At 44.9% G+C, this 24,681-nt stretch overlaps 1 protein-coding gene across 1 annotated transcript in view; it reads left to right on the top strand.

The window, feature by feature from the left end:
- Nucleotides 1-24,681, top strand: part of RMDN2 (regulator of microtubule dynamics 2) — a 1,282,724-nt gene that overhangs the window by 123,805 nt on the left and 1,134,238 nt on the right. Inside the window, exon 2 of the mRNA XM_073627634.1 lies at nucleotides 8,865-9,063. Coding sequence (XP_073483735.1) covers nucleotides 8,865-9,063 — 199 coding nt within the window. The remainder of the gene's footprint in view (nucleotides 1-8,864; nucleotides 9,064-24,681) is intronic.

Genomic DNA, 24,681 nt, shown 5'->3' with positions numbered 1-24,681 from the left:
TCCTTGTGTATTGGAAGTCGTGAGCCAGTGATGTAGATTCAGTGTGCGGATGACGTTGTCCCTAGCCTCCCGCCCAGGGACAAAGCCGACTTGATCTAAAGATATAAGGTCGGGCACCAGTGGAAGTAGTCTGTTTGCTAAGATTTTCGCGTAGATTTTAATATCCACGTTTAATAGGGATATCGGTCGGTAATTCGCGACTAAGGAAGCGTCTTTGCCCTCTTTGGGAATCACCGTAATGTGCGCAGCTAGCATTCTATCAGGTTTAGTCTGGGGGTCTGAAAGGGCGTTGAACGTGTCCAGAAGTTTAGGAGCTAAGGAGTCAGTGAAGGCTTTATAATATTGGAGGGAAAAGCCGTCCGGGCCCGGGGCTTTGCCTGTTTTCATTTGCTTCATAGCTATATCTAGTTCCAACGCTGATATAGGACCTTCCAGGTCCCGGGACTGTTGGGTAGATATTGGTTTAGGACTGTAACTGGAGAGGAATTCTTTGATAAGTGCGGTGCGGGAGTCAGTATTGTTCCGTGGAGCACTGGTGGGTTGTAAATTATATAGTTTAAGATAGAACCTTTCAAATTCTTTGGCAATGTCAGCATTCTTGGCCAGAAGACCCCCCCAGGGTCATGTAAATGATGGATTGTGCATACAGTCCTCTCCAACAGCCTCCGTCCCGGCCAGGTCCGTGACAAGGACAATTTTGAATTTTGGACTGTACGCGCCAATAGACGGCCGCACTTGTTGCCCTGTTCATAGAAAATCCTCTGGCCAAGGATGTAACGCCTCCTAGAGCACTTGCCCAGCTCCTCTAAGAGCAAGGCTCGGGTGTGTGTTAATTCCTGTAGGGTGGCTTGCGCGTAGGTCAATTTGTGGGAGGTTTCGAGGGAACCAATCGTTCTGATGAGAGAGTTTATATATTCTTGGCGCTGTTTCTTAGGTTTTGTAGTCAGGGCAATTAGTTCACCTCGAATCATGCATTTCTGCGCTTCCCAAAGGGAGATTGGGGAGGTCTCCGGATTCAAGTTTTCCGTGAAATATTGCTGAATTCTCGTGCGGACATGATCCATCACCAAGGGGTCTTTGAGAAGGGAGGGGTTCAGACGCCAGATCTTCGTTCTAAAATTGGGTTCGGGGAAAGATAAAGTCACCGTGATTGGGTGGTGGTCAGACAAAAACATCGGTTCTATAGTAGACTGTTGGAGTAAGGGAAGGTCAGTCTGGGAGAGAAAAAAAATTGTCGATTCTAGAGTATTTTTGATGTGGGGCCGAAAAAAAGGTGTAATCCTTATCAGAGGGGAATAAAGTGCGCCATGCGTCATGTAAGGTCAATGATTGCAGCTGTAGATTGATCTGACGTAACGCTTTATAAGTTAAAGTAGATGTTCCTGTGGAAGAATCCAGTAAGAGGTTTAGGGGCACGTTAAAATCCCCTCCCAGGAGTACTATTCCCGATTGGAAAGAGGTCAAAAGGTTGCATGTTTTCCTAAAAAAGGCGACTTGGTGGTCATTCGGGCAGTAAATATTGGCTAATGTGATTGGTGTTGAAGCATAAGAACCTTTAATGAAAACATACTTGCCGTCAGGCCTTTAGTCTTAGAATCCGGATTGGTGGAGTGGAACGCAGTCCGGTAAATGTGGTTAGACAGTTTAGGTATGGCGTCCGCGCGAAAGTGGGTCTCCTGCAAAAATATGAAGTGGGCCCTGTGTTTGGTGAGAGAAGACAAGACTTGTGACCTTTTCTCTGGTAAGTTCAGGCCCTTCACGTTTAGAGATAGGCATTTCAACGTCAGGGAAGACATGGCTTGGGTCCGGCAATATTGGGTAGATGAAGGAGCGGTAAGGGGGTAGCACTAGGAGAGGCAGGGGCGGATCCAGTCAAGGAAGGAGAGAGAGAGAGAAGAAAAAAAAAAAAAGGGGGGGGGGGAGGGGTCAGAAAAAAGTAGGATGCGAGAAAGAAGAAGTAAAGAGAATAGAGAAGGAACAGAGAAAAGTTCAACCAGAGGTGGAATTAGGTTAGCTAAGCCACCTTAGAAGGGGGAAAGTCTGGAGGGTCAGCAAAGAATCCCAATGGGACTGCTGTGTGGGGAAGCGAGAAGGGACGACGACCTCAGAGAGGTTGCAATCCGGGGAATGAGTAGACATCTTTGTTTAGAGTAGGGTGAGTATAGTGGGGAACCTACCACTAGTGCCAAAACAATAACTCAATAACCAAAATGCAATCTAGAGCCAGATTATTATGAACTCCTTATACATCAACTGAGGTAAGTGAAACATTTCAAACATTTCAAACAAATGTGCCCAGTGCCGCCGCTGATTACCTTTACTTTTCTACAGTAAGAAACTGTAATCAGGAGGGGCGAAAGAAAGAAATCAGCCATATTGTGTGACTGTTTGAGAGCCTGAGGTGTCAATTGAGACTTTTTGTGGGCCAATCAAGGAGAGTGGTCCTCACCTGAGGAGGTAGGGGGATTGCGTAAAAGGACAACCCTGGCAGTCTCACTGTGACTTGGGAGACATTCTCCTGCGATATTAGAATGGCCCAGAGTGACGTCTCAGGCAGGCAAAGAGAGGCATGTTGTTTACATAGTGGCTAAAACAAAGACTACATTAGTTTAACTAAACTATGTCAGAGATTCTGATATTAACATGCGTAAACCTCTATGCATGAAAACAGAGGGGTAGAAAAGGACGCCCTCACAGTTATTATACATGAAAAAAAAATAAAATAAAAAAAAAAGATAAAAAAATAAAGGGGGGGGGGAGTGCACATCAGTTTCTTGCGTGAAGAGGCTGCTGTCTTTGCTAAGAGCCTGAAGATTGCCTAAGTGCAAGTAAAAAAGCCCACAGAGTTACTACCCAGAGGTGGGAACGACTGCGAAAAGGCGTAGGCAGCAATAAGCTGAGATAATAAGCTGAGACAATAAGGTTAGATTGGTCAGCTCTGTATCTGCGGGATCTGTGGTGTTGGGCCTTTGGTGATGGGTGGAGAGAGACCGGAAGCCAGGGTGAAGAGGGAAAAAAGGCAGCGTACCACTCCGGAAGTTCAACGTGCGGAAGATCGAGCTGTTTGCAGAAACCCAGCAAGTCTTCGGGTGTGCGGAGGAGCGCAGAGCGGCCTCTGGCAGACGCTGACAGCCCGAAGGGGAATTTCCAGCGGTATTGTATATTTCTGGCTCGTAGGACGTCCAGTAGGGGGCGCAGGGCTCGCCTATGCTGGAGTGCTATCTGGGATAGATCCTGAAATAGCTTAATTTCTATGCCATTATGGAGGATGCGGCCTCTTTCCCTGGCTTTGCGGAGGATTTCCTCTTTTAGTGGGAAGTTAACCACACAACATATTATATCCCTTGGTGGTTCATTTTCACGGGGTACAGGGCGCAGAGCCTGGTGGGCTCTTTCCATTTCTATGGGAGAGTCTGCTGGGTGGTCAATCAGTTCATTAAAGATTGTGCAGATGGTTTGTTGCAGTGACCCCGGTTCTGTGGCCTCAGTTACCCCCCTCACTCTAATATTATGACTCCGCCCGCGGTTGTCGAGGTCTTCGACATGTCTGTGAATGTCCAGGAGTTGGGAGAGCTGGGAGTCAAAGGCGGTGTGTACTTGTCGAATGGCGGCTGCATGTGTCTGAGAGGTTTGTTCTACCTCATCAATCCTATGTACCACCGCGTGGATTTCAGCTTTAAGGTCAGCGATCGCCGTTGTAACAGTATTTTTTATGTCCGCAGCAACTGTCTCCAAATCAAACAGGCTGGGGGGGTGAGTCCGTCCCGCAGTTGCGGCGGATCCCCCAGCCACTGGTGTGTCAGGTTCCATGTTAGGCAAGGTCGGGGTTGGGGCCTGTGAGGCCGCGTGTGCAGCCAAGCGCTGGGTCCGGAATATGTCTGGTATGTTCCTACTCAGCTGCATACCTGAGTCGGTGGTTGCTCGGGATGTCGAGGAGTGGATCTGTTCATGGTGTTAGCAAGGTGTAGGTTCCCCTAAAGGCTAGATTCAATCCCCGGATCGCAGGAGCTCTTGGCTTATGCTGCCATCTTAGTCTCCGTCCAGGCCACGCCCCCCCTCAATATTAATTTACACCCGTCCCCCCCCCCATGTGCATGCGTGGTTAAATAAAGACTATGAAGTTGGTTTCCCCCTTGTTCTAATTCCGTGTAATAAATCACTGTAAATTCATTAATTATTGAATTGTGCATGTGTAAAGAGAGAAAAAAAAAATTATTTTCTTTCCTTTTTCCCCTTAAATAGTGAAAGGGGGAAGACACTTTCCTCTTCCCCTCTGAATTCATAGTGCTTGAGAGTTTGAATTTTATTTAGTATGTAAATAATAAGGGAGAGAAGAAAAAAAAAAAAAAAAAAAAAAGAAGAAAGATTTAAATTTTAGTCCCTCCCCTTTCTCTCTTTTCTTTTTTTTGTGCTCATTTAAACTTGCATCCACAAAAATCCTTGTTCCCTGTGACTAGTGCTGTGACACTCTCCTCTTCCCCTCTTCACTTGTGATGCTTGTTATTTACTCCTTTATTATTTACTGGAGGAGAAAGAAGAAAAGAAAAACACCCAGCCCCCACCGCTCAGTGCTTATGTAAGGGAGTAGGGGAAAGAGGAAGATCACCGAAAGAAAAAAAAAAAAAATCAACCCCCAACACCGCTCCCCCTCCCCCCACAAAACATATCACCATATATTATCTTACCCCCCACCCTCTTTACATTTAATTAGCATTAGAGAAGTCATATCAATATCTTTCTTCCAGGGTCAATCTTCTTATTGTCTTTATTCTTAATGACTATACCATATCTTTCTCCCTTACCCATTAGTGTTTCCCTCTTCTATTATCTCCTTAGCGCACTGTTCCCATTTTACCCAGGTCATTTCAAATTTCTCTTTTTGGTTTTTAACCACGTGGACCCACCTCTCCGCTTCTTTTATTAAATTAACCTAGTTTCTGCAGCCTATGACTGTCGGGCCCCGAACTTGTCTCCAGTACTTCGAAATTAGTTTTCTTGCTGCATTTAATAAGTGTGGGGTTATGCTTTCTCTGTACTTTTTGATGGGTCCGCGCTTTCCATGAAATAGGTACTGTATAGGCCCAAACTCCAGGGAGTCCACTGTTAGTTTCTCAATCCATGGGGCCACTGATTCCCAGAACAACTTAATTATTGGGTATGTCCACCAAAGATGGAGAAAGGTTCCCCTCTGTCCACAGCCCCTCCAACACCTATCACTTGATGTTGGGGAGATTTGTTTTGCTGGAGTCCTATACCACCTTGCTAGGAACTTATATGCCGTTTCTTGCACCTTTGAACTTATGGAGGTAGTAAATGTTAACGAAATCATTCTATTCATTTGTTTATCTGTCCAGACTTGACCCAGCTCCCTCTCCCACTCTTTTACAAAGTATGGGGTTGTCTTTTCTTGTTCCCTTAGGATCATTCTATACATCCGAGATAGCATATGCCCAGATTCTGATATCTGTGCACATTGCCTCTCGAATGCAGTGAGTGAGTTCATGGGTCTTATTAACGGCTTTATTTTCTTAAAGAAACTAATCATTTCACAATATTTCCATTCTGCCATTCGTGTCGTCCCGAATCTCGAGACCATCTCTGTCAGTGGTAGTAGGGCTCCGCTTGGGGCAAACTTGCCACACTCAGTGTCCAGTGTGCTTGCCAGGAGGTACTTGGTTAGAGCCAAAGTAAGGTGGACAGTCTGTTATATGCATACCAGTGTCTGCTGCTTGCTGAGATGCTGCAGTCTGGTGTACTGGAAGATATAAAGAAAAATTGTCTTGAGGTACAGTAGGTGCAGATAAGAGACTTTGATTGAGTGCTTTGGTTGCTGTGACAGGGAGTTGGCGTTCTGGAGAGGTATGTGAAGAATCTGAGGCATAAGATACAACTGAGTATCTGCAACTGTTGTCTCTTTCACTTTCACTGGCAGTTTGTTCCAAGACCCTTAACCTTGCCATGGCTGGGGCATGCTCACATTGTTTTTCCAAACATTCATTTTATTCTCTGCTTTCTGGCGTGCAGCTTCAGCTTCATTCTCTGCTTTCTGGCATGCAGCTTCAGTTTCCATTTCTGCTTTCTTTTGGGCGAAAGCTCCATGAATTTTAGAAGCTTCAGCGTCTTCACTGGCCTTTATGAGTTGTTAACTAAGTGCAGAAGATCTTGATTGTAGGGATTTGGAGGATCTTGTGGAGCCTCTAGTAGATGCAGAGCGATACGATCTGGATTCATGAAGCCGTGTTATTCTCACTTCTACCTTTGTTTTTGTTTGCACCACTAAATTGTCTCTTTCAAGATTGAGCTCCTCAAATCCCTTTAATTCTTCCAATGACCATTGAGTGTTGTACCGCTTTAAGAGATGATTATAAATAACACATAGTCTTTGATAACACTCATAAGCAACATTCAATTGCTTGATAGCGCCCTCTAGTTGTAATGGCTCATGAGATTGTTGGGAGAGAGCAGACATGCATTTAACAGTATTAGACCATAAGTCATTGATATTAAAAAACAGTTGTTCTTTTTTGTCAGCTTTAAGATTCTCTTGCACTTTCCAGGTTGGTTTTGTTAAGCGTTTTTCCCTTTTGTTTGATTCAGGGTTTAATTCTTCATCTGAAAGGAGTACTAAACCTGGATGTGCATCCCCAGATTGCATATTGTCTTGCTAAAAAATCTTGTTAACAAGGAGGGGGTTTATAGTACAGTTTTCAGCAACAGAGAAATGTATCAATTTGCTGTGTCTGAGATCAGGTTTCTTAGGCTGCAGTTTAGGAAAGGTTTACTCTGACTTTCTTATAAGATTACACAGACAAAAAGCCATGTGCTGGTGCATACAGAAGCAGTGTATAAGCTGTTTGTATGAACATTTGCAGCAGTTATATTATCCTGTGGCTGATAAGTGCTATGCTGAGACTTGCTTGCAGACACACATACAGGCTTGTGTATTAATGGCTGCTCTGTCTGATAGCTGCTATTTCCAGTGTGGTTCCAGAGCTAGCAAAGATGAGATATTTTGATTGATCTTTCTAAGGATGTATTGACTGATCTTTCTAACGATCTTTTGACTGTTCTGTCTCTCCAATTTAAGCATTGAAAGTGTGATCTCTGTAACTTACAGTTAGTTGTGTTGAGATGTCGATAACCCCAATCTTATTTGGATAGACAGACAGTGACTCGATCCAGACGACACCTTGTTGATCTTGTGAAGTTTAATCCATAAACTGTGAGGATCTTACAACAATGACCATCAGATAGGTCAAAAGATCATAATGGGATCCAGTCCACATGTGTGCAGAAATGCATTACTGGGAGAAGGGTGGGGCTAATTATACAGAATAAGCTGAGATACAGGAAGGGGAGGGACCAGGGACAGAATAATACATATAACATTTAAAGGCATATCACAAGGTATGTGAAACATGACATATACCCCCTCTATCTTTCGCATGTTGCAATTGTTAAAGCCTGATCCTGGGTTCACCATGTTTCCATATCAAAGACTGAAATATTGAATTCACTATACAAAATAATTTCCAATGTGATAGCTACCAGCGTACTATGTAACAGATAAAGGAGTTGTGGCATTAGAATCCTCTCTACTGAGAGCCACAGTCTATTCCAGAGTTTGACCTTATCCCTGAACCTCAAGAGCAGCAGTAATCAAACGACTATAATTCAACAGTCAATTCTATCGCTATCCCTAAATATTTGAATGCATGCACCACTGGTACTGGGCAGGAAGATAGTAAAAGCAAGGTGTCAGTTTGGTCAAGCTGCATTGAAGCAGATTTCATCCAGTTAACCGTTAAATCGGAGAAAATACCGAATACAGAAACTGCAGATAACTCTGCTCTCAAGGAGGAACCAGTGTTGCCCAGGGACAGGAGCATGTACTTGCATGATTTTTTCTTGTTTTCAGCATATTTAAGTCCTGCAATGTTGTCAATGGACCAAACTAATGCAGCCAATGGTTCGATGGCCAGGGCGAACATAAGAGGTGACAAGGGACACCCCTGTCTGGTCCCCCTGTCCAATTCAAATAGTGCTGACAATTTACCTCCCACCCAGCTGGAAGGTGAGTAACAGCAGTTTTACCCAGAAGATGAAAGTTTATCCAAACCCAAATTTTTCTAGTATGGCCCATAAATATGCTTATTCGATACTATCAAATGCTTTGTTCGCATCAAGTGATAGTAGGGCCCACAACCCAGTAATGTCCACTGAGGTCTGCACATTAATACATAATTGGTGCAAGTTACCTGTAATTGATCTATGCGGCATAAACCCTATTTGATCAGAATGAACAATACTAGTAATCACTTCAATCATCTTGCTAGCACTTTGGCTAAAATTTGAATATTCAATTGTAATAGAGATATGGGCCTATAAGAGTTGTGGTCCGTGGGTGATTTATCAGGTTTAAGAACCAAAATTATGCTGGCTCTTTACATGGATTTGGGCAAATGCTGCAGTGCCTTTATATTCACCTTCAGCAGCCTTGGTAGGAGCAGTTCTGTGTACTGTTTGTAAACCTCAATAAGGAGGCAATCGTCACCCGTTACCTTCAAAGTGGGAAAAGAACTGGTGGTCCATTGAATTTCCTTCAATGTAATAGGTGAATCTTTTTTTCTTTTAAAGACACTTGAAAGTACCACAATGGAGTAAACTAGGCTTGCTTAAATACATTAATTTTGTTCCTTGCATATGTGTTTGTACTAAAACATGTTCAATTACATATAGTGTAAATGAGTGCAAAAGGAAAACCATACAAACGCCATACCTGTGGTGCTTGAGGATACAAAATGTGGGTCCCTAGTATAGTAAGGTAGCAATGACCTTTGGTGATTCTGATCTTTTTCTTATAGATATATCACTGCTCAGACTGACACAGAAGTAGGGTCGGAAAATGAGCCAGAAGTGGCAAATGTCAAAGCAGAAAAAAGTAGAATGATAAAAGAGCAAGCTGAACTGCTTTGTCTCCTCCAGAAAGCAGATGCTAACCATAATGGCTTTGTATCTGAGAAAGAAGAAGGATTCAGGATGATGCTCAACAAGCAAGATAAGGTACCTCTTTTACTGCACAACTCTCTCTGGTAGCAAATTTCACATTTGTCATTATAATGTACATTTCCCAAATTACAGGTGCATCACAAAAAAATAGAACAACAACAAAAAGTTAATTTGTTTCAGTAATTCAAAAAGTGAAACTCTATATTATATAGATTCATTACACACAGAATGATATGTCAAGCATTTCTTTCTTTTAATTTTGATGATTAGGGCTTACAGCGATTGAAAACCCAAAATTCAGTATCTCGGAAAATTAGAATATTGTGAAAGTCCAATATTGTATGCACACTCTAATCAGCTAATTAACTCAAAACACCTGTAAAGGGTTCCTGGGCCTTTAAATGGTCTCTGTCTGGTTCAGTAGTTTACACAATTATGGGGAAGACTGCTGACTTGTCAGTTGTCCAGAAGACAGTCATTGATTTCCTTCCACAAGGAGGGTAAGTCACAAAAGGTCATTGCTAAAGAAGCTGGTTGTTCACAGAGTGCTTTATCCAAGCATATTAATGGAAAGTTGAGTAGAAGGAAAAAGTCTGGTAGAAAAAAGGTGCACAAGCAACAGGGAGAACCACAGCCTTGAAAGGATTGTGAAGCAAAGGCCATTCAAGAATTGGGTGAGATTCACAAGGAGTGGAGCCACCACACACAGACCTTTCCAGGACATGGGCTACACCTATAGGCTGCAAATGATGGACACTGGTAGGCTGCAATTGGTAGGCACTGGTAGGCTGCATTTGGTGGGCACTGGTAGGCTGTAAACTGTCTCTTCTGTAGCCCCAGTGTGAAATCCCTAGTGCTTTCACACTGGGGCAGTGCACTTGCAGGACAGAAAAAAAAGCCCTGCAAGCAGCATCTTTGGGGCAGTTTAGAAGCTGTGAATACAGTGCTCCCAAAATGCCCCTGCCATTGAAATCAATGGCCAGCGCTGCCGAAGCACCTGCAAAACGCTTCGGCAGCGGTGCTTTGCAAGTGCTTTTAACCCTTTTTCGGGTTAAAAGCACCCCGCTAGCGCCCAAAATGCCCTGCTAAAAATAGCAGCATTTTACCACTAACACGGCCAGCGCCTCAACTAAAAGACATCCCCCCACAACTGCCTTCATACCATCTGCACTTCTCTCTTGCATGCAGTCATCCCCTCCACACTCCTCTACTGTATATACTGCAACTCTTCTCCTCTATATACTGTCACTGTCATCCCCTCCACACTCCTCTCCTGTATATACTTCCACTGTCATCCCCTCCACACTCCTCTCCTGTACATACTGCCACTGCCATACCCTCCACACTCCTCTCCTGTACATACTACCCTCTGGCATACCCTCCACACCCCTCTCCTATACATACTACCCTCTGTCATACCCTCCACACTCCTCTTCTGTATAGACTGCCACTGTCATCCCCTCCACACTCCTCTCCTGTATAGACTGCCACTGTCATCCCCTCCACACTCCTCTCCTGTATATACTTCCACTGTCATCCCCTCCACACTCCTCTCCTGTACATACTGCCACTGCCATACCCTCCACATTCCTCTCCTGTACATACTACCCTCTGTCATACCCTCCACACTCCTCTTCTGTATAGACTGCCACTGTCATCCTCTCCATACTCCTCTCCTGTACATACTACCCTCTGGCATACCCTCCACACTCCTCTCCTATACATACTACCCTCTGTCATACCCTCCACACTCCTCTTCTGTATAGACTGCCACTGTCATCCCCTCCACACTCCTCTCCTGTATAGACTGCCACTGTCATCCCCTCCACACTCCTCTCGTGTAAAGACTGCCACTGTCATACCCTCCACATTCCTGTCTTGTACATATCGCTCAATGTCATACCCTTCACACTCCTCTCCTGTACATACTGCCCTCTGTCATAGTGTGGAGAGTATGACAGTGGGCAGTATGTGCAGGAGAGGAGTGTGGAGAGTATGCCATTGGGCAGTATGTACAGGAGAGGAGTGTGGAGGGTATGATGGCAGCCATCTTTAAACCTTGGGGGCCCATGATCTCATATTGCCCGGGGGCCCCATGAGTTGTCAGTCCGCCCCTGGGCAGCACTGTAACAAAGTCCCGCCTCCTAGACCAGCTCCTGTAATAGATGGAACACTGATCCAATGCAGTGAAATTTAATCAGTGTGACGTGCATCATAGGACCCACGAGCCAGTCTAGGAGGTGGGACTTTGTTACAGCGGCCGCCCGGGACATTCAAACTCAAGCTCTGTGACAGTAAGAGATCGTCGCCACTCTGTGTGATCCAGGGGCACTGGTAGGCTGCAATTGGTGGGCACTGGCAGGCTGCATTTAGTGGGTACTGACAGGCTGCATTTGGTGGGCACTAAAAAACTGCAATTGATGGGCACTAATAAGGTGCAATTGGTGGGCACTGGCAGACTGCAATTGGTGGACACTGGCAGGCTGCATTTGGCGGGCATGGGTAGGCTGCATTTGGCGGGTACGGGTAGGCTGCATTTGGCAGGCACTGGCAGGCTGCAACTGGTGGGCAATGGTAGGCTGCATTTGAAGGGGCACTCATAAGCTGCATTTGGTGGACACTGATAAGGCTGCATTTGATTTGCACTAGTAGGCTGCAATTGGTGGGCACGGGTAGGCTGCAATTGGTGGGCACGGGTAGGTTGCAATTGGTAGGCACTGGTAGGCTGCAATTGGTAAGCACTGGTAGGCTGCATTTGGTGGGCACTGACAAGCTGCATCTGGTGGGGACTGGCAGGCTGCAACTGGTGGGCACTGACAGGCTTCAACTGGTGGGCACTGACAGGCTTCAACTGGTGGGCACTGGCAGGCTGCAACTGGTGGTCACTGGCAGGCTGCAATTGATGGGTACTGGCAGGCTGCAATTGATGGGCACTGGCAGGCTGCAATTGATGGGCACTGGTAGGCTGCAATTGATGGGCACTGGTAGGCTGCATTTGATGCGTTAATCTCTTGTATAATTTCCGCAGTCTCTGACCATCTCTTTTATCATGTCTGCAGTCTCTCTCCATCTCTTGTATCCTGTCTGCAGTCTCTGACCATCTCTTTTATCATGTCTGCAGTCTCTGACCATCTCCTGTAGTGTGTCTGCAGTATGTCTGGGGGCTCTAACAGACTCTCTAACAGAATCCCTCTCTGTGTCCATTAGAGAGACCCCCCCTCCAGGTCCCATTGGAGTACTCTCTTTCTGTATTTTGTTTATTGTTAAGAGATCATGGGAGGATCCCAAGGTAACAAACACTCCTTAGGGGAGCATCTCTATGTTTGAGTCGTTGCCACAGAAACATAAAAAGAAGGCAATCAGCGCACACAAAGAAAAGATAGCTAAAATGACAATTGCAAGCTGAACAACAAAAGGCAAACCACAACACCTATGAACATGAATATAAAAAGTAGAGAGGTGCAGCACAATAATAAAAGTTCATACACTTTAACATAATATGTTGTCCACCACGTGATAAAAGGGGAGTTTTCAAATGTTGTAGCCAAAGTTCATAGTGAAAAATTCTCCACCGTCAGTATAATGCACTCTTACCAGATAAGATGGACCATTTGAGTGAACAAATGATCAGACACGCTTGTTACCCACATGAGGGGTGAGGAAGGTGAATCGATCCAGCAGCATAGATGGAGAACTACTAAAGGAATTGTATTTCTGTTGAGTCAGTCTTGTATTTTACAAAGCCCTGCCAAACAACAGAGCAGGATGGGAGGCCTATCTTTTGATTTCCGAAGTTGAAGTCTACTCCTCTGCCCCCCACCTATGGACAGTCAGTGAAGGAACAAAAGCAAAAGTTGCCACAGAAACATTTCTAAAGGGGAGGAGTTAGTAAGATGACCATGTCCATGTAGGGGCACCAGAAATATTTTTGCACCCAAGCTCCTGTGACCCTAGGATTGGCCCTGACGGCACACATTTCTCAGTGGTCACCCCTGACATTTCTGGATGCAATATGACATTTTTACCATCAGCATTTTTAATTGCATTAGCTTACAACATATTATATTCATTTTTACCACTTGTCTTCCTGCTACACAGTACATTGCCTGAAGAAAATTCCTTACTAGTCCTCAAGCTTGCTGCAGGTTCTGCTTCAAACTGTGCTTTGCTACTACACAGAGTATTACTTTGCAGCAAGTCTCTGAAAGCAGATTTTCTCACTGGAGTTATGCTGGCCATACACTACACGAAAAATCGGCCACATTTTCGAAAAACTAACGTTCGACCGTGACCACAAACGATCGTGCCATCATGTAATGACCGGTAAATCGTTCAGTGGACATAAATAAATATTTTTTGTTCATTTTTTTACATATACCTAGTACAGACAGTTCGGACGGGAAACACATTAACCTTGCAATTTATCGTACGTTCGGCAGAAATTTTCCAAACTTGCCGTTCGTTTTTTTCCCACAAAAACGTCACAAACATTTATTGATTTGTGCCCATTAACTTGCCGAAAAACGAACGAAGTGTCTATATGAACGATTTTTCAGCCGATTTTTCGTATAGTGTATGGCCAGCATATCTCCCACTTCACAGGGAATAGTCCAATGACCAGTCTCTCTCACATTTGTAACAGCAACCATTCACTTTGGCAGGTGTTGAAAACTTCAATTGAGGGCGTTGTCCCTTCTTTTCTGCGCTCTCACAAGCCAATGCTCCCACATGGACAACATTACATCCTTCTTGGATTTTCCAACATACCCTGCAGACCAAACAGATTTCCTGTTGCCAGGGGTAACGGAAGACCCACACCAAGACCCACACCTGGTCAGACCCCTTGCAGGATGCTGGATACGGTGCCCTCTTCTCTGGGCTGACCACTTCACACAAGCAGTCATAAGATGAAAACACTGGCTTCTTGTGCTCTCTGTCACCCCCTGTAGGCTGAATAAAATTATTACCACTGTTGCCAGGGGTGACAACAGACACTTTTGCACCAACATCTTCACTCAAAATTTTAACCAAATCTCGCTGTATCTCCTCCTTTCTGAATACATTTCTCCAGTTGCTATGGGAGACCACATTCTCCCCGCTGAATTTTTCTAGCGCTCTTTAGAATGGATTGCTCCTAGGAAATTTTCATAGTCATCTTGATTATGACACATCCCGCGGAACACCTCTTGGCGCTCCTCCATCAGAAAAGGTTGCACCAACTCAACCCAGGGACCTTTGGGCCATCCTCTGTAGGAAGCAGTCATCGCAAACTCAGCCAAAAAGTCTATAACATGTTCAGAAGGCAACATAGGCCTTATGAAGTCAGCTGTACGGATATCTGCTTTGTTGCCACGGGCAACCGCACCCATCTGCTCACTCTTTGCACTAAGTGATGGCTTGCTTTCTTGCACCAGTCTGGGGCTTGTTCTGTCGGTACAACCCCTCCAGCCACAGGGTTCTGTCTCTCATCTCAGGAAAGATTGCTTCCTTTTTGCGTTTTGACTGCCCTGTCTCTGCAGTCAGGCCCACAGTGCTTTTTAACACAGTTCCTTTTAACACAGGAAAATTTGGCGTACTGTCTCTTTAAGACTTGCAAGTAGCACACTTTCACATGCAAACTCCACTGGTTCACATTAGCTGCTCCTCACAGCATTGCTGCAAAACAGAGTTTCTTGCTACTCGCTGTTTTTGGTATTTAAGGAACTCTGCCCAGCATCCATACCTCCACCACGTGTAAGATTGGGGTGATCAGACTCAAGCGGTAGGTGCGTTTTCAAATGAGTGAGGTAGTCTGTAAAAAAAAAACTGCATTTTTAAGGGCCTGGTAGCCCACTTTTATTTAAAAGCACAGAAAAGTTCACAAAGACATCAGTAGCCCATCGCGGGGGGTTCCACCATTACTGTATCTTGCACACTCAATACTTTAGCCTCCTGGCTTACATTCTTGCCACACGGCTGCTTTAGGCCTTTAGCCTAGGCCTTAGGTCTGCTCCTCAGACCAAAAGAGTTTCCTAGATTTAGGCTCTATTCACACTAATGCGTTTTTGATGCATTTTGCAGAAATACATGGGAATTTTTTAACATAGGTTCCTATGGAACATGTTCACATCAATGCATTTTTGTGCCTCTGCGTTTTTGGAAAGGGTCGGGGACTTTTTTTCCCGCAACATGCAGCGTTTTGCTTGTAATAGATTCCAATCAACCTGCATCCAAAACGCATTTTTGCATTTTGCGTTTTTTTAATTTCTTTTTTTACACTGTATATAGCTGGTTGCTAAGAAGGGTGCCGGGAAGCCGGCCGCCGTGTCCTTAGCAACCTATGAGTCATCAGCTGTCAGCTGACTTCCCACTCAATGTAAAAAAAAAAATGCCAGCTAAAAAAAAAATCGTGAAAAAAAACAGCGTGGGGTCCCCCCCAGGTCCATACCAGGCCCTTGAGTCTAGTATGGATTCGGAGGGGACCCCCATGCCAAAATTTTTTTTAAAAATGGCGTGGGGGTCCCCCCAAAATCCATACCAGACCCTTATCCGAGCGCCCCCCCTCCTGAACCATACCAGGCCGCATGCCCTCAACATGGGGGGATGGGTGCTTTGGGGCAGGGGGGGCTCTGTGCCCCCCACCCCAAAGCACCTTTTCCCCATGTTGATGGGGACAAGGGCCTCTTCCCGACAACCCTTGCCCGGTGGTTGTCGGGGTCTGCGGGCAGGGGGGCTTATCGGAATCTGGAAGCCCCCTTTAACAAGGGGGCCCCCAGATCCCGGCCCCCCCATGTGAATGAGTATGGGGTACATTGTACCCCTACCCATTCACCTGGAAAAAAATAGTGCAGTGTTAAAAAATACAGTAGACAGTTTTTGACAAGTCTTTTATTACAAATCTTCTTCTCCGCTTCTTCCTCCGGTCTTTCTCCATCTTCTCCCACATTTTCATCCTCCGGTCTTCTCCTTCTCCCCATGCTTCTTCTTCCACTCTTCTTCTGTCTTCTTTGTCCGGTGTTCTTCTTTCTCCACTCCCGCCGACGACCCTCCTCCGATGCTGCGTCCCGCTGATCTGTCAGCGCCGATGTCCTGCATTTCTTAAATAACGATGGGGCGTGGCAATCGGATTATGTCATCAGAATGTCAGAATGCCACGCCCCCTTGTGACGTCACAGACCCATCATGCCCCGGGCTGTAACGTCATAACATCATGACATCACCCGGTGACCCTGCCCCATGCCTATATAAGTCATTGGGCACGGCGCACACGGTATTACAGCAGGAGACATCGACGAGTCAACATCGGAAGAAGAGAAGAGGGGAGAAGACGACGAAGACCGGGCAAGAGCTAGCAAAAGAGCGGGCAAAAGAGCAGAAGAACCCGGCAGAAGGCACAGGTCAACTGGAGAAGAACCGGAGAGTGCGGAGAAGAGAGTGGAGAAGTCGGAAGAGACCCCCCGGAGCTGCATAGTAAAATACTTGTCAAAAACTGTCTACTGTATTTTTTAACACTACACTATTTTTTTCCAGGTGAATGGGTAGGGGTACAATGTACCCCATACTCATTCACATAGGGGGGATGGGATCTGGGGGCCCCCTTGTTAAAGGGGGCTTCCAGATTCCGATAAGCCCCCCGCAGACCCCGACAACCATCGGGCAAGGGTTGTCGGGAAGAGGCCCTTGTCCCCATCAACATGGGGGCAAGGTGCTTTGGAGTGGGGGGCACAGAGCCCTCCTGCCCCAAATTACCCATCCCCCATGTTGAGGGCATGCGGCCTGATATGGTTCAGGAGGGGGGGGCGCTCGCTCATCCCCTCCCTTTCCTGACCTGCCGGGCTGCGTGCTTGGATAAGGGTCTGGTATGGATTTTGGGGGGACTCCCACACCATTTTTTTTTAAATCTTGGCATGGGGGTCCCCTCCAAATCCATACCTGACCCAAGGGCCTGGTATGGACCCACTCTGTTTTTTTTTCACGATTTTTTTTTTTAGCCGGCATTTTTCTTTTTTACATTGAGCGGGATATCAGCTGACAGCTGATGATTTATCAGTTGTTAATGACGCAGCGGCCAGCTTCCTGGCCCCCTCCTTAGCAACTGGCTATATACAGTGTAAAAAAAAATCGCAAATTGCGGCAAAATCGCTGTAAAAACGCCTGTCAAAAAACACAGCAAGCACCGCAAAAAGCACTGCAGAAACGCTCAGAAGCAACATGCATAGATGTGAATCGAGCCTTAAGCTCTGTCCTAGTTTACTCCTGATCAGCGCCTTGCTGCTCTGTCACCAAGTACATTTGACTCTTGCAGACATGCATGCTCTGGCTGCCCCATGCAGCCTCTGATTCCTGCAGAGGAATGGGAGTCCACCTGACTCCCATGCACAGACTTCCTGTCTGTTGGGTGTGGCCCTGAGCCATAGTCAGGTCACAACTAAATAGCCCAGCACACAGCTGTGCAATCAGCATGCCTTTCTCTCCAAAATCTGGCGTAAACCAGCAATCTTCCAGGTAGCACAGGGTCCCACTGCCACAATATATACACAGTCATCACCAAAAATTTTGGCACCCCTGCATTTCTGTCAGATAATGCACCACTTCGCCCAGAAAATTGTTGTGATTACAAATGTTTAGGCATTTTCATGTTTATTTCTTTTTTTTATATTGGTATGACACAAAAAAAGTGGAGAAACAAAAAGCCAAATCTGCCACATTCCACGCAAAACTCCAAAAATGGACTGGACAAAATTCTTAGCACCCTCAATTTAATATTTGGTAGCACACTCCTTGGAAAAAATAACTGAAATCAATCACTTCCTGCAACTATCAGTGAGTTTCTTACACCTCTCTACTGGAATGTTGGACCACTCTTCTTTGGCCAACTGTAAGGATGAGCTCCGGCGTATTCGCATGCTGCACGTGCCGAGCCCGCCAGGAAGTCGGCACGGCGCAGCGCTCATCACAAGCAGTGAGATATTTCCCGATCTCTGCAGCCACACATCGGGAAACGTCTCACTGACGACTTCCTGGCGGGCTCGGCACGTGCAGCATGCGAACACGCAGGAGCTCATCCTTAGCCAACTGCTCCAGGTCTCTCAGATTGAAAGGGTTCCTTTTCCCAACTGCTGTTTTGCAATCTCTCCATAGGTGCTCTATGGTATTTCGATCTTCAGTTCAGTACTCTCCAGCGCTTTGTCTTAAACCATTTCTGTGTGCTTTTTGATGTGTGTTTTGGGTTATTGTCCTGCTGTAAGACCCATGACCTCTGTCGGAGACTACCAGAATTTTTTGGTAGTCTTCAGGTTTCATAATGCCATTCACAAACTCAAGACATCCAGTGCCTGAGGCAGCAAAGCGACCCCAAAACATCAGTAAAACTTCACTATGTTTGACTGTAGGGACTGTATTATTTTCTTTAAAGGCCTCATTTATTTTTCTGAAAAGAGTAGAATGATGGGCTTTAACAAAAAGCTGTCATTTTGTTTCATCTGTCCACAGCACATTCTCCCAAAAGAATTTTGGCTTCCTTAGGTAAGTTTGTCCGATCGTGTGTACGGGACATTAGAAGTCCTGAAGGCGGTGCTTGGTTTTCGGGGTCCTGTAAACGGCTAGGCTCCCAAAAAGTCTCACACATGTGGTATGCCCGTACTCAGGAGAAGCAGCAGAATGTATTTTGGGGTGTAATTCCACATATAACCACGCCGTGTTTGAACAATATATAATTTAGTGACAACTTTGTGTAAAAAAAAAAAAAATTGTAATTTTCCCGCAACTTGTGGCAAAATATAAAATATTCCATGGATTCAACATGCCTCTCATCAAATAGCTTAGGGTGTCTACTTTCCCAAATGGGGTCATTTGGGGGTTTTGTGCTATCTTGGTATTTTATGGCCTTCAAAACTGTGGTAAATCATGAGGAGTGAAATCAAAAATTTACACCCTTATGCCCCGTACACACGGTCGAATTTTCTGATGGAAAATGTTTGACGGGAGCTTGTTGTCGGAAATTCCGACCGTGTGTAGGCTCCATCGGACATTTTCCATCTGAATATTCGTCACACAAAATTTGAGATCTGGATAAATCCATTGTCATAAATTCCAATTGTGTGTACACAATTCTGACGCACAAAGTTCCACGCATGCTCGGAATCAAGCAGAAGAGCTGCACTGGCTATTGAACTTAATTTTTCTTGGCTCGTTGTACGTGTTGTACGTCATCGCATTCTTGATGTTCGAAATTACCGACAAGATTTGTGTGACTGTGTGTATGCAAGACAAGTTTGAGCCAACATCCGTCGGAAAAAATCCATGTATTTTGTTGTTGGAATGTCCGATAGTGTGTACAGGGCATTAGAAATCCTGAAGGCGGTGCTTGGTTTTCGGGGGCCTGTACGCGGCTAGGCTCCCAAAAAGTCTCACACATGTGGTATCCCCGAACTCAGGAGAAGCAGCAGAATGTATTTTGGGGTGTAATTCCACATATAACCATGCCATGTTTGAACAATAAATCATTTAGTGTCAACTTTGTGCAAAAAAATTTAAAAAAAGTGTAATTTTCCCGAAACTTGTGACTAAATATAAAATATTCCTTGAACATGCCTATCAGCAAATAGCTTGGGGTGTCTACTTTCCAAAAAGGGGTCATTTGGGGGGGGTTTGAACTGTCCTGGCATTTTATGCACAACATTTAGAAGCTTATGTCACACATCACCCACTCTTCTAACCACTTGAAGACAAAGCCCTTTCTGACACTTTTTGTTTACATGAAAAAATATTATTTTTTTGCAAGAAAATTACTTTGAACCCCCAAACATTATATATTTTTTTTAAAGCAAATGCCATACAGATAAAAATGGTGGGTGTTGCAATTTTTTTTCACACAGTATTTACACAACGATTTTTCAAACGCAATTTTTTGGGGAAAAACACACTTTTTAAAATCTGAATGCACCAAAACACACTATATTGCCCAAATGTTTGATGAAATAAAAAAGATGATCTTATGCCAAGTACATGGATACCAAACACGACATGCTTTAAAATTGTGCACAAACGTACAGCAGCAACAAACTACATACTTTTTTAAAAGCCTTTAAAAGCCTTTAAAAGCCTTTACAGGTTACCATTTTAGATTTACAGAGGAGATCTACTGCTAAAATTACTGCCCTCGATCTGACCTTTGCAGTGATACCTCACATGCATGGTGCAATTGCTGTTTACATATGACACCAGACCAACGCTTTTGCGCGTGAGCACGGGGGGACAGGGGTGCTTTTTTTTTTTAATTATTTATTTTGCTTTTTTATCATATTTTTCAACTGTTCCTTTCATTTTTTTTATTGTTATCTCAGGGAATGTAAATATCCCCTATGATAGCAATAGGTAGTGACAGGTACTCTTTTTTTAAAAAATTGGGGTCTATTAGACCCTAGATCTCTCCTCTGCCCTCAAAGCATCTGACCACACCAAGACCGGTGTGATAAAATGCTTTGCCAATTTCCCAATGGCGCTGTTTATATCCGGCAAAACCTAAATCATGAAATGCTCGTAGCTTCCGGTTTCTTAGGCCATAGAGATGATTGGAGCCATTCTGGTCTCTGATCAGCTCTATGGTCAGCTGGCGGAACCACCAGCTGCATTCTCGGGGTCCCTGTTGGGACAGGAGGGCCCGAGAAAACCATGGAAGATGGAGGGAGGGGGGTATGTTCCCTCCCACTGCTTATAAAAGCAGTCTAGAAGCTAATTAGCTGCTAGGATTGCTTTTACATGAAAGCCGACTGCTGGCTGAAAAGAATGATACCAAGATGATACCTAAACCTGCAGGTATCATTCTAGTATAATCACTCAAAGTCCAGCAACATACCAGTACGTTGCTGGTCCTTGTTGGGCATACATTGTAATGTTCTTTTTTTCATGCAGCCTGTGGGCTGAACAAAAAAAAAGATTGATCAGTGGGTATGCCCACCATTAGAATACCCCCCTTCATCCACCTACTTCTAATGATGGGCATACATGCACCATTTTTTTTTTAACTGTGGTGGGGAAATCACCTCCTACAGCGCCGCTGGAGTCGCTGATTTACGTATCGTGGGAGCAAACGCTGTTGCTGTCAAGATGAATAAATCAGTGCTGCAGCTGAATGGCGTACCTGCTAAGCAAATGATGGTTAACAATAAAATAAAGTAACATTACAGTATAACAGTAATGCCCCGTACACATGGTCGGATTTTCCGATGGAAAATGTCCGATCGGAGCGTGTTGTCGGAAATTCCGACCGTGTGTGGGCTCCATCGGACATTTTCCATCGGATTTTCCGACACACAAAGTTGGAGAGCAGGAGATAAAATTTTCCGATAACAAAATCCGTTGTCGGAAATTCCGATCGTGTGCACACAAATCCGACGGACAAAGTGCCACGCATGCTCAGAATAAATAAAGAGATGAAAGCTATTGGCCACTGCCCGTTTATAGTCCCGACGTACGTGTTTACGTCACCGCGTTTAGAACGATCGGATTTTCCGACAACTTTGTGTGACCGTGTGTATGCAAGACAAGTTTAAGCCAACATCCGTCGGAAAAAATCCTAGGGTTTTGTTGTCGGAATGTCCGAACAAAGTCCGACCGTGTGTACGGAGCATAAGACTTACCATACCTGCAAAGCAAATGCAATAAAACATAGTAAAAATAAAACATTTTTTAACGCCGAAGCATGGGGGCAATTCGCCCCTAATTTTAGGAGCAAATCGCTCCTCCACCCCTGCCCCCATGCTTCGGCATATATGCTCTTTTTTTTAACCGTGGTGGTGAAATCACCTCCGACAGCGCTGAAGTTACGGCTTTACTTATCGTGGGAGCAAACACTGTTGCTGTCAAGATAAATAAACCGTGTTGCAGCTGAATGGCCTACTTGAAAATGGTTAACAATAAAACACAGTAAACAGTAAAGTATAAAATAATTACATACCTGAAAAGCAAATATGATAAAACATAGTAAAAATAAAACATTGCATTGCAGAATACAGTAAAAAAGAGCAGAACAATAGAGAGAGAATAGAGAGAGAGAGAACAAAAAACAACAACTATTTTTGTTTTTTTTGTTTTTTTACTTTTTTTTTTTACACTTATTTTTGTAACGGTTCGGTTCCAGGTTCGGGTCTCCCAAAATGCGATGGCATCTTTAGAGACCCTGTGAATATGTGTCCTAGTCTGTGCAGTACTATACCCTACGCTAATACTCCACTAGTGTGTGGTAGTGTTCAAAACATTCACCAATGCAAAGACCAGGATGGTCAGGACAGGAGGGACAATAATAGCAGGTGTCACGCCTATATTCGCGCTTTCTACAGACACAAAATTTTCTTTGGGGGGCTCATTGGTTAGGGGTACCAGGGAGGACATAAGGAAAATGCTTCTCATGCAGCCGGCTTACTGCATTTGGATTGGGAAGTTGGGCCACAGCACCATCTGGAATCAGAAGGGCTGTGATGATCTCTTCCTGGAATTTAAGGAAGGATCCAGTTCGTCCTGAAGCTTTGTATAGCACATAAGCATTCAGCAGAGCCAATTGAAATAAGTATATAGACACTTTTTTGTACCAGCGTCTGGCCTTACAAGCAATTAGGTACAGCGCCAACAACTGGTTGTTGAGGTCCACCCCTCCCATATTAAGGTTATATTCGTGGACACAGAGGGGTTTCTCCACAACACCAGTCGCCGTAGGAATTTGGACTGTCATGTCTGCGTGAAGGGAGGATAGAACAAAAACATTCCGATTATCCCTCCACTTCATAGCAAGCAAATTATTACACTTCAAGCAGGCTCTCTCTCCCAGCCTAAGACGGGAATCTACAAGCTGCTGGGGTAAGCCCCGGTGATTAGATTGCACGGTGCCACATGCGCCAATTCCGTGATCAAATAAGTGACTAAAAAGTGGCACGCTCGTGTAATAATTGTCCACATACAAGTGGTACCCCTTTCTGAATAAGGGTGACACCAAGTCCCACACAATCTTACCAGCGCTCTTTATGTAATCTGGGCAGTTCTACGGCTCTAAGTGACTATCTCTTCCCTCTTAAACCATAAAACTTTATGTATAGCCTGTGACCCTCTCACAGAGCTTATACATCTTGACCCTGTATCTGGCACGTTTGCTGGGAAGATACTGTTTGAAATACAAGCAGCCAGAAAACTTAATCAGGGACTCATCAATGCAGACAAACAAAAATGCAGGTAAACAAGGCTGCAAACTGTTGGTTAAAGTGGTTTACGAGGGGCCGAATTTTGTAGAGCCAATCGTATCCAGGGTCACCCCAAGGACGACAGAGTTCATTGTCGTTGAAGTGCATGAACCACAAGATCTGCTCGTATCGTGCCCTGGCCATGGAGGCAGAAAACACGGACATACGGTGAATTGGGTCAGTGGACCAATATGACCGCAACTCACTCTTTTTGGTTATGCCCATGAGAGGGATAGGCCCAGAAAGGTCTTAAATTCGGAAACCGTAATTGGTTTCCAATCTCTGGCAAGGGTCAAATGGGGATTAGTGGTAATGAATTCACCAGCATACAAATTGCTTTGGTCCACAATAGATCTATAGAGATCTTCCATGAAAAACAGCAAATAAACATCAAGTGACGTAAAATCAACTGTTTCCACCTGCATTCCGGGTTGGCCAGTGAATGGGGGAAGTACGGGTGCTGCAGAAGTGGTGGGCTCCCAATTAGGATTGGCAAATGCAGCAGGAAGGGCACTATGGGCTGGACAGGCCTGTGTTTGTCTTCTTGGTGGCTGCGGGACACTTATTGTGCTAGCCACTGCACCAACTTGAACTGCACTTATGGGACTCGCCACGTCACCACGTGTTACTGCAGTGCTGGTTTGACTATGACCAGGGTGTACTAGGTCGCTGGTGTTTGCCAGTTCACCAAAAGGATGAGCGGCACTAGAACTGGCTCTCTGCTCCATACGAGAGTCCTGCGGTTCTTGCACCTCAACGACAGCAGAAGAACGCGGTCTGGTATGCCTGACCTTGGCAGGGACCACAACTCTGTTGTCCGAGCCAGAGGTGGGGGACTCGAGTCACATGTTTGAGGACTTGCGACTTGCTTGACAAAATTAAATAAATGACTCGACTTGACTTTGACTTGCCACTAATGACTTGCGACTTGACTTTGACTTGGGCTATTTGACTTGCAATGACTTGCAATGACTTGGCACCACCAGTGCTGTGTCTTGGCCTAGGCAAAATATGCCAAGAAAAAAGCACTAAGCAGTTTTGTTAATGTTGAAAATGAAACAAAACCTTTCCTGAAAACTGACTTTTAACTAATTTTAAGGATGGAAATGGGGTAGATCAGTATTTTGACTTAATTTGTGACTTGACCAAAATAAATGACTTGACTTGACTTGCTTGACTTCTAGCAGGGACTCGACTTGACTTGCTTGCTTTTCGCCACAGTAACTTAGGACTTGCTTATGACTTGAAGGTTAAGACTTGAGACTTGCTTGTGACTTGCACATGTGTGACTTACCCCCATGTCTGGTCCGAGCTATCTGTCAGGGTGCCGCTGCTGTCTACGGGATCGTATTCTGAGCCTGAATCTGACAGATGAGTGACTTCCTCTTCACTATCTGTCATGCTCAGAAATGTGTAGGCCTCTTTACTAGTGTACTATCGATTTGACATTTTGGTCTCTAAA

This window comes from Aquarana catesbeiana, linkage group LG04, assembly GCF_042186555.1.
Source record: "Aquarana catesbeiana isolate 2022-GZ linkage group LG04, ASM4218655v1, whole genome shotgun sequence".
NCBI classification, from domain to species: Eukaryota; Metazoa; Chordata; class Amphibia; order Anura; family Ranidae; genus Aquarana; species Aquarana catesbeiana.
Note: the sequence above shows the minus strand (reverse complement) of the source record. Positions and strands in the feature narration are given on the sequence as shown.